At 40.5% G+C, this 12,360-nt stretch overlaps 1 protein-coding gene across 1 annotated transcript in view; it reads left to right on the top strand.

The window, feature by feature from the left end:
- Positions 1-12,020, top strand: part of DDRGK1 (DDRGK domain containing 1) — a 40,900-nt gene extending 28,880 nt beyond the window's left edge. The window contains exons 5-9 of the mRNA XM_064511641.1: positions 866-988; positions 3,254-3,292; positions 7,670-7,726; positions 9,061-9,109; positions 10,439-12,020. Coding sequence (XP_064367711.1) covers positions 866-988; positions 3,254-3,292; positions 7,670-7,726; positions 9,061-9,109; positions 10,439-10,611 — 441 coding nt within the window. The 3' untranslated portion in view covers positions 10,612-12,020. The remainder of the gene's footprint in view (positions 1-865; positions 989-3,253; positions 3,293-7,669; positions 7,727-9,060; positions 9,110-10,438) is intronic.
- Positions 12,021-12,360: the final 340 nt, after the last annotated feature.

The raw sequence follows: 12,360 nt of genomic DNA, 5'->3' as shown, positions 1-12,360 counted from the left end.
CATGCATGACTATTCTGCATCACTTAGTATGCATTACCATTTCACTGGTATTAATGTGTCTGGCTTACAGTTTTCTGGGTCCGCAGTTATTTTTTTGCAACTGTTTTTGAAGAGTTCAAAAGTTCTTTTAGGGTCAATATCTAAAAATTCTTTAATTGCAAATAACTAAAAGCAGAGCCTGTAGGTTTTGGTTAACAGTCAAACCTGCAAAATAAGTTCATTTTTTCATCTTAGTACAGTCATACCTTGTCTCATAGGACTAGAAGACACAGTTAATGCAGTTCTTTCTATTCTACATAGACATGCTTTGCTTATATGTCATTAGAAAGAGGTTTTACTTGACACACTCTTACAAGCCAGCTTCTTCACTCACATGGATGGACACCAGTATAACTCCACTATTCTTTGTGATTGCTCCAAATGTGCACTAGTGCATGTCAGGAGCAGAATCAGGGCTAGTTACTAAAATTGTGGATGTCGCATCAAAGTATGGTTGGGGGCAGGGACTTCCTGTCATGTGGTCTGCAGAAGACCCATGTTCATGCAAATTAAGAAAGCAGTTTGCTATATAAGAGCATTTTTCTCCCCTCTATCAGATCTGTTAGGAACCAGCCTAGGGGTACTGAATTGTGTGCAGGCTTGTGTTACCATGTTAGATGGTTACTATCTTAAAAGAACATCAGAGCAGCTTGTGAAATTAGTGAGGCAACCAAGTGAGAACTCGGAGGGTTTTAGAAAACCTTTCTATCTGCAGTCTGTCCTAATGGAAAACTGGCCTGCAGATGAAGGAGATACTACTTAAGTTATGAAACTAAACCTGATTTGGAGAAGTACAGACTGACCACTTGCCATCTTTTCTGTCCAGGAAGAGGAAAAAAAGAAGGCAAAGGAAGAAGAGGAGAAGAGAGAGTATGAAGAGTACCTGAAGCTGAAGGAGAGTTTCGTAGTTGAAGAGGAAGGAGTTGAAGAATCAATGACAGAGGAAGAGGTATGTCAGGCTGTCACTGCAGTTCCCTTTATCTGTGTTAAATTCGTATTGTCCTTACTGCGTTGTATCATGTAAAATGCACTTCGAAGTGGGAGTCATCCGGTGCTTTTGGTTTTGAAGGCTAAATTGTGTATATGGCACGTTAATCTGGAATATTTCCCGGGGAATGTTACAATTCCTGATTCCAGAATCTGCTAGTTAGTTTAGAGTGCTAAGGCAAACGCGTATCACCGGAAATGAGCTCTCTCCTCCCTCCATGGGAGGACTGAAATAAAACCAATCCTAGGAATCAGATACTCTTCCTCAGCTCTGCCCCATCGCTATGCAGTGTGTTAGTGGGTCAGATAGTACTAGATGAAAGCAGGGCTAAATTCAGAGCTTGATGCCAACATATGTTTGGGGGATTGTTTGGTTTTGGTTCTGTTTTCTACAGGAACAAAGAGGCTGTGAAATCAAATGAAAAACCGAGCTGAAATAGAGCTAGTCTTAAAAGTTTTCTGTTAAGAGAAATTGCAGGACACAACCTAGGTGCTGTGGGTTATATGTTAGAAAACTATATGTTTTGTGTTGCAAATGATTGCTCTGGTTGATAATATTTTAAACACTGCATAATGCTCTAGTGTGCTCTTCCTGTGGCTGCCTGCAAACATGTTGCTTGGGGTGGTGCTTGAAATGTGATACTTGGCATAAATTCTGCTGTTGTGGGAGGCAGTGTTCTCATTCACAGTATGCTGAACAGAAAACGTGTTAGACTCCAATTGCTGTCAGTGCTGAAATGGCTCTTGGGTTGCAGCCGCCAAATTTGAGCTGTCCACAACTCTGTTTCATTCTGTGTACTTTTTCAGGGTCACATGTGCATTCACTCCTCTCCTCCTCTGCTGATGTGACCCTTTTGAATTGAATGGGTTTGTCCTTAGTGTGGCTGAGGGGCTTGTAATAAGGCCACATACCTTGGCCTCACTCACAGGTTCTCACCATGTTCCCCTTCCCATTAATGCACTCCATCATGCCAGGGTTAACACCAAGAGAAGTCATGTCTTGTGATGGGAAATTTTCAGAGATGTAAGGAACAATTAAATGTCTAGTTTATTGAAAGATCCTTCAAAAATGTGTCCCTATTCTGTACCTTTCCTATCCAAAATCTACTAGCAGCAAAGTCTTGGAAAAGGAAAGCATGGTGAAAAGATACTCTTCCACCTTTTTGTAAATGAAGTATGTCCGATTAAACACTATAGATGCTGTTAGAGGATCAGATTATAGCTAAAAATTAAATCGATTCATTTTAGGTTCACTTTAAGGCTAGAATGTTTTAATTGGCTGTATTCCTTTAGCTACCTGTCAAGGAGAAATGAATCTTTTTGTAAGTGGGAACAGAGGAGGTCATTCCTCACTCACAAGGGAATCAAAAGATCTCTTGGTTGGGGGTGGGGTTAGATCTTTAATAGTACATGTTTGGAAAGTGTTCTTGAAAAAACAACCACAGGTACATAGTTATTTTGGGACGCCAGCCTTGCAAAAATGGCAAGCTACCCTTCTACTTTGTGCTGGATAATGTACTGGCACATTTTGGTATCCTGTTACAATAGCTTGCTCTGCCATGTGTTGTTGAGGCTAGTGTGCTCAAATTCGTGCTTGAAGTTAAGGGCCTGAATCCAAAGTTAAGCAGTTAATTAAGGCTGATTGATTTCCAGGGTTGCAGAGTAACTTGATCTCCTGTTAACTTCAGTGCACATTGTTTGCATTGCCTTTGAAAACTGAGCCACTTTTATTAAAATGCCTGATTTCAGGTGCATAGCTTTGAAAATGGCTTGAGCTTCCACATGTGTTGTGCAGCTGTGTGCTACACTTGACCACCTGCATGAGCTGTCTCCTGAATTGCACTGTACTTTGCCTCTGTACAAGAATGTCCTCAGTGCATGTAACTTAATGCACAGTGCACAAACTCGCCCAGATGTACTTATTTCAGGTTACGTACGATGTGAAGAATAAGACTGAAGTATTTGCTTTCAGAAGACATTTTAAATATGAATGGTGCTTGAGCCATACCCTGTCTTAGAAAATACCTAGCATAAATCCCAGTTAAGATTAAATCTAGGGTTCTTTTCAGTTCAAAATCTTCCTGTGTGTGTGTAAAACTTAGGATTGCAAGCTAAACATTTTGCATGCAAGTTAAATATATTTTTATAATCTTTATACTCAGAAAATTGGTGATACATTTAATGTTTATTAATGTAAAATAATAATTGTTTTCCTTGCTGTATCCAGTCTCGTAGCTTTCTAATGGAATTTCTCGAATATGTCAAGGTAAGCAACTGTTGGTCTTTTTCTCCTCCTTCTATACTAATTATATTATGTAAAATATCTTTGTCAAAGAGCAGAGTCGCGGAAAGAAGGGAAATCTTTACTTCCTTTTTAGTTTGCTTAAATGTTCAGCAAGTAACAAAAAGGGATACCATAAGTAAAGTCTACGTTAGTTACTTAACCATGCATGAACATGTCCATCATTGTTAAAATGGTTTCTAATTACAGCTGTGTCTTGGCTTTCTGGCATAGGTTTGTAGCCTTTTACTCTCTTCCCTAAGGATAGACACGTATAAACTCTGTGCCTGGTGAATCACACTTAAAATTTATGAATGGAAACGTTTGTTCAGGCTTTTTTGTTTGTGAACATCAACTACTAATTTAAAGAAAAAAATTCTGCATCTCAGCTCAGCATGAATGAGAATTGCTGTACCTGCATGTGACCTGCTCTGCAGGATCTGTTTGTGTTAGTTTGAAACACTGGCCTTGTAAAGGTCAATCAAGCTTTTTGCATGATTTCTTTTCTTGCTTTTCTCCTTGCAATTTACAATGTTTTTCTTAATGTTTGGAAGGGGTATTTACAGAAAAGATCATTTGTCTTTAACAGGATGTGTTAGTCTTTCTTTCGTGGTATTGTATGGTGAGTTATTTAAAAATTGTAGTGTGTTCGTGATTATTTGCACTTTTGAATTGTAAGGACAAATGTTTCTTCTTCCACTATTGATGTCTCAAAGTTCAAATGCATTTTTCTTAGCCTGATGTAACTAACTTTGGTCCTAATTAATCCTTTTCCACCTCTATTGGAAACCAGACTCTGTCAATGTATTACACGTGTGGAAGGTTTCATTAGTAAGCACATCTCTCACATACCTAGCGACCTCCTAATTGCTTTCTTAATCCAGAATCTTACACTCTGGGCCATTTTTGGATGTCCATTACCCCAGCAAAAAAGGAGTAATAAACAGATTTGTCTCACGGGTAAATCTCCACAAGAAGTCAACTTGAGAGACTGCCACCCAGGCCTGAGAACCAGCTTGATCTGTCCTGAGTCACTGCAAAGCTACACTAAAAGCATCTTTTGCTGTGCTGCTCTCTGCCTCCTGTGTCACTGGGACTTCTGGTGGTGTTACCTTATTGTCAGTCTGCCACAGTGAGTTATGTTTGCATCTGTCAGGTACTGCTTGATCATGCACGATGCCTAGAGGTAATCTGGAAACACGTAGGCTAGCAGCACTCAAGGAGTTAGTGCATATCTTCATTGCTGCAGCTTAAATGAAAATAGCACCTGTTCATTAACCAAGTCCCCAACATGAGCCAGTCAGCTCAGATCAGAGCGCCACCAAACCTGGATCAGACAGCTGAGAGCAGATTGGAATACCTATGGGTAACACCCATTTAAAGAGTCAAAATAAAACCCTTGTGTGAAGATAAGCTATCAGATAGATGTCATTTGGGAGCCATGCAGTGGTTTCGGTGTTGTCTTCCACAGAAGCCAGAGAGATTTCTTGAAAGTAGATCTCTTTGAAAAAGATTTCTTTTCCTGAGATTTGCTTGAGAGGGAGATTTTGAAATGGCCGTATTTGATAAGCACATCCTCTGTTTCAGTTACTAACTGTGCAGATGGACTACATGGTGTGGTATGATCCCAGTCATAGGTTCCCATCTAAGGCTTTTAAGATACTACCAAAGACTAAGGAAGGTGTGGGTATTTTTATTAAATTAAACAAGCTGCTGTGGGATAGCAGTACGTAGAACAATAGGATATTTCCATGTCCCTGGTGATCTTCTGCTAAAATCAGGAGGATTTTTTAAGGATAATGCTATGGGGTCTGGTTCTGCATGTTACTCTGGTAGTGATGTTGGATGGAACAGATTAGTCACAAAAGTCTCAGTTCAGTGTTTGAACACATGTATATTTTTTTTTTTAGTCATTTTTACTTGACGTCAGAGAAGTTAAGCATGGGCTGAAGAATCTAATTCAGAAAGCGCTTTAGCACCTGATTTGCCACATAGAGATAAGTTGCAGAACTGGGGCATCGCTTTCTTTTACAAATTCTATTAGTTTTTTTAATCTTGAAAGTATACTTAATACATAGACTGTGTATTGCTCTCATCTTCTGTCCTATTCACAGAAACTGTTGACTTATATCTAGAAGCAGGTTAAGCTGCTAGTAGCTGTCTGAAAAACTTAAAAGAGCAATTGCTACTTAAAAAATAAAATTTAATTTAGCTGTTCTGTTCAGTAATCTATTTTACTGGTATTCCTGACCAGAGATACCTCAACTCATACTTCATTCTTAGGGGTGTTTGAAATGAAATGCAGTCAGTTTTTTCCAGCTCTGGCTTACAGGATTGTTTTAAATGGAACATTTTTCAAAGGCATCAAAAGAATTGAAGCCCCCAGTTCTGCTGTTCTGGACGCTGAGCATTGCCCTGCCTTTGAGGGTTTCATAGTAGCCCTAGATTAGTTCAACTCTTCTGTTACCACGTCACTACTTCATACTGTAGTCTGTGGCATTGTTTCTGCTGCAGCAGCCAGTCCCGAAGTTACAGACTGACGACTCTGTTCCCAGAGGAGCAGAATAACCAACCTTTATTGTTTCAGCAATGCTATAGCAGCACATGGCACACCTTACAGACCAGCTCTCTGGGTGCTGCCAGCACTTCAAAAGAAAATGAAGTGGGCAGTTGTTGAAGAGTGGCTGAGCGGTTCCTTTGCTGTGGAGTGCTAGCTCTGTTGGCCCAGAGAAATATGAACTGACACTTTGTCCACAAAGCTGTTTTCACCTGGCTTAACAGCATCCATATCACTGAGCACTTCTGAGTTATAGCCAGTGAATTAAAATAGAGAACTCCTTTCAAATATAGTGAAAAGGGAATAGGAAAGAACCTAGAGGCTTTACCCCTTCCTGTTTTTCTCTAAGAAAAATGAGTCTTACCTAAAATTACATGGTTTTAGTAAAATATGAGTGCCTATATATTGCCCTGCAAAAGTTAAGCCTTTCTCAAAAATGTGAAGTGTGTGAAATGTTTCACTGACTCAGGATCTCACAATATGATTATTGCATTTCAGAGTGTGTGTGTGTGGTCATTGAGGGTGAATACTTTTAAGTGAAGGTTTAAATCCTGTTTTTCTTGTTTAATTTGGTTTTGCACCCCCTGTCCTTCTAAAAGAAGATGTGACGAATCTTGGCAGTTCCCAGCTCTGAGAACTGAATTCCATGGACTGGTTCCAGTTCCCTATGTTCAGTCCATGGTATTCAGTTCTCTAGCTTGGCTGTATCGAACTTCACAACTACTAAGTCTGTGTGTGGCTTTTTGCTTTTTCTTCTCGTTTTATTAATGAAAAAGAGCTCATCTATTTCAGTCTCTCTTTAGTTCTTCAGTGTCCTTCCAGTGTGCTCTCCAGATCAGAAACAAATGCATTTATCACTTGGAAGTATTACATCCATTAACATAAATGTAACTCATGGCTGTAAACACACAATTCCTAGGAATATAGTCTGGAAAGTTAACTAAATACTTTTCAGCAGTTTTATATTTTCCGAATTCCTTGCAAACAACAGTGCATCCTTCCACTGTATCTAAAAGGATGAGTTTCTAAAACTTTTGCAGGTAAGAAAACAGGAACCAAGTAGCTCCAGTCCAGTGCACCAGCTGTTTTCTCTGTCATGCTGTGGAGCCACAGAGAAGCATCAAACCAGATGTGAGCAGTGGTAACTGTGCCCTGGAAAATTTGGAGTTGCTAGTTCTGCTGCTGTTCTCCCAGATCATCGCACTGCACATGCAGGAGTGTGCAAGCTGTGCATTTCCAGCATTGACGATTTTAATAAAATATTCACTTGCCTGGGAAGATTATTATGACATTAATACACATGCTATTAGCAAAACAGACTAAAGCACTGAAAGCTGCAGAAAAGATCAGCATTATGTATGCACTGATGTATGCCAGTGATTGCTTTTGAAGGTACTTTCAACATCTCTCACACAAAAAGGGATCTTGCTAAAGCATACTGGAAATTAGAGGTAACACTGAGAAATTCAGGTGGCAAGAACAACAGTGCCATGGCTGTTTAATATGCCTGTGCTCTTCCTGCCTTCATGAAGTAAGAAGTGGTTCAGGACAAACATTGGCAACTATCTTTCAGTCCTTCCTTAAGTGGGCCAGGACATTCAGTCTTTACACAGAGCAGACTGTTTTAAGTAATGTTAGTTAGAATTTGTTTCTTTGTTTTGTTTTCTCCAGAGAAAAGCATATTCTAGGAAAGTAAAAAAGAATGAAAAGTGCTACTTGCATTTTTTTTTTTTTAATTTGGTGAAATGGGGAAAAAAAATCAACCCTGTAATTCAGCTGCATTTAACTCTTCTTTGTTTCCATAGAAAGCGAAAGTAATTCAGCTGGAGGACTTGGCTTCTCATTTGGGTTTAAGAACACAGGTAAGCACTATGCTTTGGGGTGCATGTGTAAGTGATGAGTTTGGAAGTTTTTAGTTTTGAGACGTAAATAGGGTAATTTCCAAGCAGGTTTCTCATCCCTGCAGAAAATGCTTGGATTTTGGTGAAGTTCAGCAAAGTCAGCCCTAAAAATGTGGCCACTCATCAGAGAAGTACAGAGACAGTAAAAGTTCGCTGCCCTACAAGGTTATTACAGTGGAACGTGCTCAGTCTGACTCTTGCCCAGATGGCTAATGGATCTAACAGTGTTTGCAGATCTAGTAAGAGGGCAGGTCAGTGTACTTGGGAATCAAGAGTAGAATTAGAAGCAAACCGGCTTATTCTTAAAATACCTAAGAAATTTTTTTCTTTCGGTGCATTACTTGAGAATACTATCCCTCACAGCACCATTTAGAGCCTCTCCTCTCAAAGTGAGCTCGTGATGTGATATCTGTACTCTTTTTTTTTTCTCTGTCCTCTTTTCTGTTTTCTCCACGTTTTGTGTTTAGACTCTGCAGTTTGAGGAGTAGTCGTGGTTTTGTTTGTTTTTAACTTGAGCACACTTGGAATACTTCTAAGTGGCCAGTTGGATTTTTGTTGTTCTGTACCTAATCTGATATTGGGGTGCATCTTCACAGCAGCATGCACTGGTGTAAGTCCAGACTTCCATCACTCTGCCTAGGCCTTATACTGGCACTTCATTTAAGTGTGCAGTGAGCCACTTCAGGGAGTTGATGCAGTAGAAATCAAAGCTATAGCTTGTTTTTGCAGTCACCTGAATGCAAATAAGGGAGATAGGCAGGACTGCAAGAACCTAGGCTTAGATACCAGCTTAAACTGTAGTGCAACTGCATGCTTAGTAACTGCATAGAGTTAAACCAGGCATAAATTCTACTTTGGAGTGGTAGAGGACACCTTAACTGAGGAGGGGGCAGAAAAACCCCAAAGCTTTGGCATATACGCAGTTTAGCCAGGTTCTTGGAGAAGTCATGAGAAGACTTTATGGAACTAGCTTGTTGCATCAGACAGTACAGCCTTTTCCTGCAAAGATACGTATAACCTCCTTTGCATGAAATAGTTTTGTAATAGCCATAACTTCCAGATAAGTCTCTTTTGTGAGCAGGGAAATTGCAGAAGCTTGCCTGGTTCTCCTTAGCCCAAACTATTTCTGACAAAGAACTTAACTGTATGTATCTGTGTGGAAATGCTGATGTGTATTCTTCACTGTAATATTTATCACTGACACATTAAATGTGCACTTCCATCTCTAGTATGTCTGAACACATGGTTTTTTTTATCCTTGATCAGTTTGTCATTCCTTTTTTCCCTCTGAACAGGATGCAATTAACAGAATCCAGGACTTGATGGCAGATGGCACTTTAACAGGTGACAGCTGAAACACTGGGAGACTTGTTTTAGCGGGTGGATAGGTGGTGCAGAAAACAACTATTGTAAGGGGAGACTCTCAGTGTAATTTCTATTTTAAACAGTAAAGGATCCCAGCAGGACATGATCAATAGGTGTATTAATTATCCCTGCTTCAGCTGTTGTGAAACCCTTCTGTTTAATGCCACTATTATGTGTGTGGTTGCTTCTGTGATGCATTAGACAAAGTTTTGGGCCGAATGTCCACAACAGTGCAGGGACCAGCACAAGGCTTGCATATGGTTTAAGCCCTGCTTTAGATGTTGCTGAGCAATGAGCTACAAATGATGTCCTCCGAAATGCTTACTTGAAAAAATTCACATGGTTGTTTTGAGTAGTTTGCAAGTCTGCTTTAAAGATGTTCTGTCTAAAGCCAGTACCAGAGCATGGCATGCTGTGGGCAAGTAGACATCCCAGAGCAGTCCAAAACTGAGACCTGTAATAAGTGAAGTGCCTTTTCCTAGCCGTGTACCCTACGCAATCAAAGCTGGAAAGTAAGCAGAGTCAGAGCACATGGATACATTCCTGCCTGAACAAGCCTGTGTGTTTTATTGCTGGGAAGTCATTGCTTTCTGAGGATGAAGTAGGGGAAGGTGCCACTGCAAACATATTTACAGACCTGGAAGTTGTTTCCCAGCCATAACCACAGTGTCCTGGTGGGTACATTTGGATACCCATTTGAATGACCTAAAAGTGGTCTGAATCAGAACATGAGGAGGTGTACTGTCCGGGCTGTGGTTGTGGACTTAAAGGCATGCCAACGGGGCTCTCTGCCCTTTTGCATTTGATCTTGTAATGTGTTAGGAACAGAGAGGGCTATTCATACTGTTGATGGAGCAACTGCAATTTGGAATTGGAGCTTCATTGCCTTCCAGAGAATAACTTGGAATGACTGAGTTAGGCTTCACAGGGGCTCCAAATCATTTTCTGGGCCCTCCTACCTCTCTGCCTTTACTCAGCAGGTTGCCTGGGCCCAGAACTTTAATACCAGAGCTATATATTTGAAGTAGCCGGTGTGACGCTCCCAGACTAGCTATGCACAATGAAAAAAAAAATCCGTTACTTTGCTATTTTCTGAACAAAGCTAGTCTTACCAAAGCACTCAGGTATTGTCCTAGCCCTATGCAAAAGCCTGACTGCTAGCATGTTCTGCCTGCCCTAGATATGAAATGCAGCTTCATCAGTTTAAACATCCTTTCCAGAAGAAGTGGCTGTAAAGTGACTGATGTCTGTTGGGATTTGAGAAGAGCCAAAGTGCTGACTCCTGAGTCCTTTCTTTCCCCCTTGTAGGTGTGATTGATGACAGAGGAAAGTTCATCTATATCACTCCGGAGGAGATGGCTGCAGTGGCTCGGTTTATCAAACAGAGAGGACGGGTCTCCATTGCAGAACTGGCCCAAGCCAGCAATTCCCTGATCAACCTCCAGCCTGACAGCGGAGCTGTCGCTCAGACAGTGGCATGAAAGTGCAGCTTGAAAACACAGCAGGAGTTTAACCTGATAGTGAATAAGCCACATAATTAAAAACAAACAAAAAACCCTCCAATCCATTCACAGTTATTTCAGATAAGACACTTTTTTAAGCATTAGCTGCAAGACTTTGCTGAAGTTTTGCTTTTGATTCTGTCAGATAGTTGATATAAAGTTGGACTGTCATTTCTACAATAGATGCTAGTCAAGAACTTGGGGCTCAACCATTCTGCTGCAGCTGTACCCCAGAAATCTGAGTAGTTTGTACCTGGTTACTTTTTTATCTTGGCAGTTAGTCCCATGTGAACATACCAAACTTCTCATTGTTTCCAGGTTCCTGTGTCAATATCAAATACATTTGGTCTTGATTGCACCCAGGATTCTCCAGGCTTGCTCTGAACATGCTGAGCTGTATAATTTTGTGGCAATGATGAATACAGCCTGGAACAATAGGTCTGTGGGGATGAGGCTTGCAGATTTTGTCTTCTGCATCAACATTGGAAGGGCATAGAAAAAAAAGTTGTTCTTACTGAAATGATGAAACTTTCTGGGGTGCATGCTATGTTGTTAGAACTTCAAAAAGTGATTTCAGAAAGCTTTTGCCATATAAATACTTGTTTGGTTTGATTTGTATAATGCCACAAGTTTGCTTGCAGCCAAGCAGTGATAATGTCTATAGCCAAAAGACACAAATATCTCCAGGAAAAGGCAAATTCCCCTAATTCACTGCGCAGGCCAATTCTACTGATACCAGCTGGATTCTGATGGTTCGTCTTTTGAAGTAAGAGCCAGCTCAGTGTGCCTGAAGGCCTTGGACCAGTGCGTTTAATAATTTAAAAAAAGAGAGAGACCAATTTCAGGGACTATGAATCACACAATGTTACAAGTAAGTGATTATTAATATCTTTTGTAATTGTAGGGGTCAATGTATTTCCTGCATAAGAAGCATTTATTTTCTAATAGCCTAATAGATGCTTTGTTATTTTTCCCTTCTGAAATGAACAGAATCTACCAGGATATACAATAGTGAGGTGAGGGGTGGGCTGATTTCCTCTTTGCCAAGCTTAGAGGTGAATTGGCTTGACTGTTTTATTGCTGTCTCATCTCACTGATAACACGGCTTCCAATGGAAGGAAGCACATTTCGTGTGTAACCTCTGCGCTACTGCTGAATGCGTGCTACCCTGCAGCAATGCTGAGTTACAGTGCAGCACCAATAGTGGTATGAAGATTGGTATGTCTTCACTGTGTTGCAGGACAGTAGTCAGCAATTTGAGCAAGTATCAAATGATATTTGAGGCTTCCCCCTAAAATATTCAAAATTTGATTTTGCCATTAATATCTGGTTGATGTTCTGTCCTGGACTATTCTTGTAGTAAAATAAATTTTCTTGAAAGAATTGCAGAGATTTGAGTTGGGAGTTTTTTAAAGCATGAAAGCATGTTACAAGATAATGGAGCTATACCGTAGATTCCCGTGTATCGGTCAAAGGCCAAGGGAAGTCCATTAAATCCACTGGAATCCAAAGTGCACTCTCAATTTCTGTGAATGCAGCAGAAATATGAACGTGTCCACTGGGTAGTGTGAGCTGCCTCTCCTGCTCTGCTAGTACAACCGCACCAGCACAGCAGTCCTGCCATTTTTTGCATGGGGCAGCTTCTGCATCACAATTCTGTAGGGATGTCCCATCTTCAAAGCTTCTTACGAATATTGCTTAGCTAATCACTAAAGTGGTCACACATCT

This window comes from Dromaius novaehollandiae, chromosome 4 (genome assembly GCF_036370855.1).
Source record: "Dromaius novaehollandiae isolate bDroNov1 chromosome 4, bDroNov1.hap1, whole genome shotgun sequence".
NCBI classification, from domain to species: Eukaryota; Metazoa; Chordata; class Aves; order Casuariiformes; family Dromaiidae; genus Dromaius; species Dromaius novaehollandiae.
Note: the sequence above shows the minus strand (reverse complement) of the source record. Positions and strands in the feature narration are given on the sequence as shown.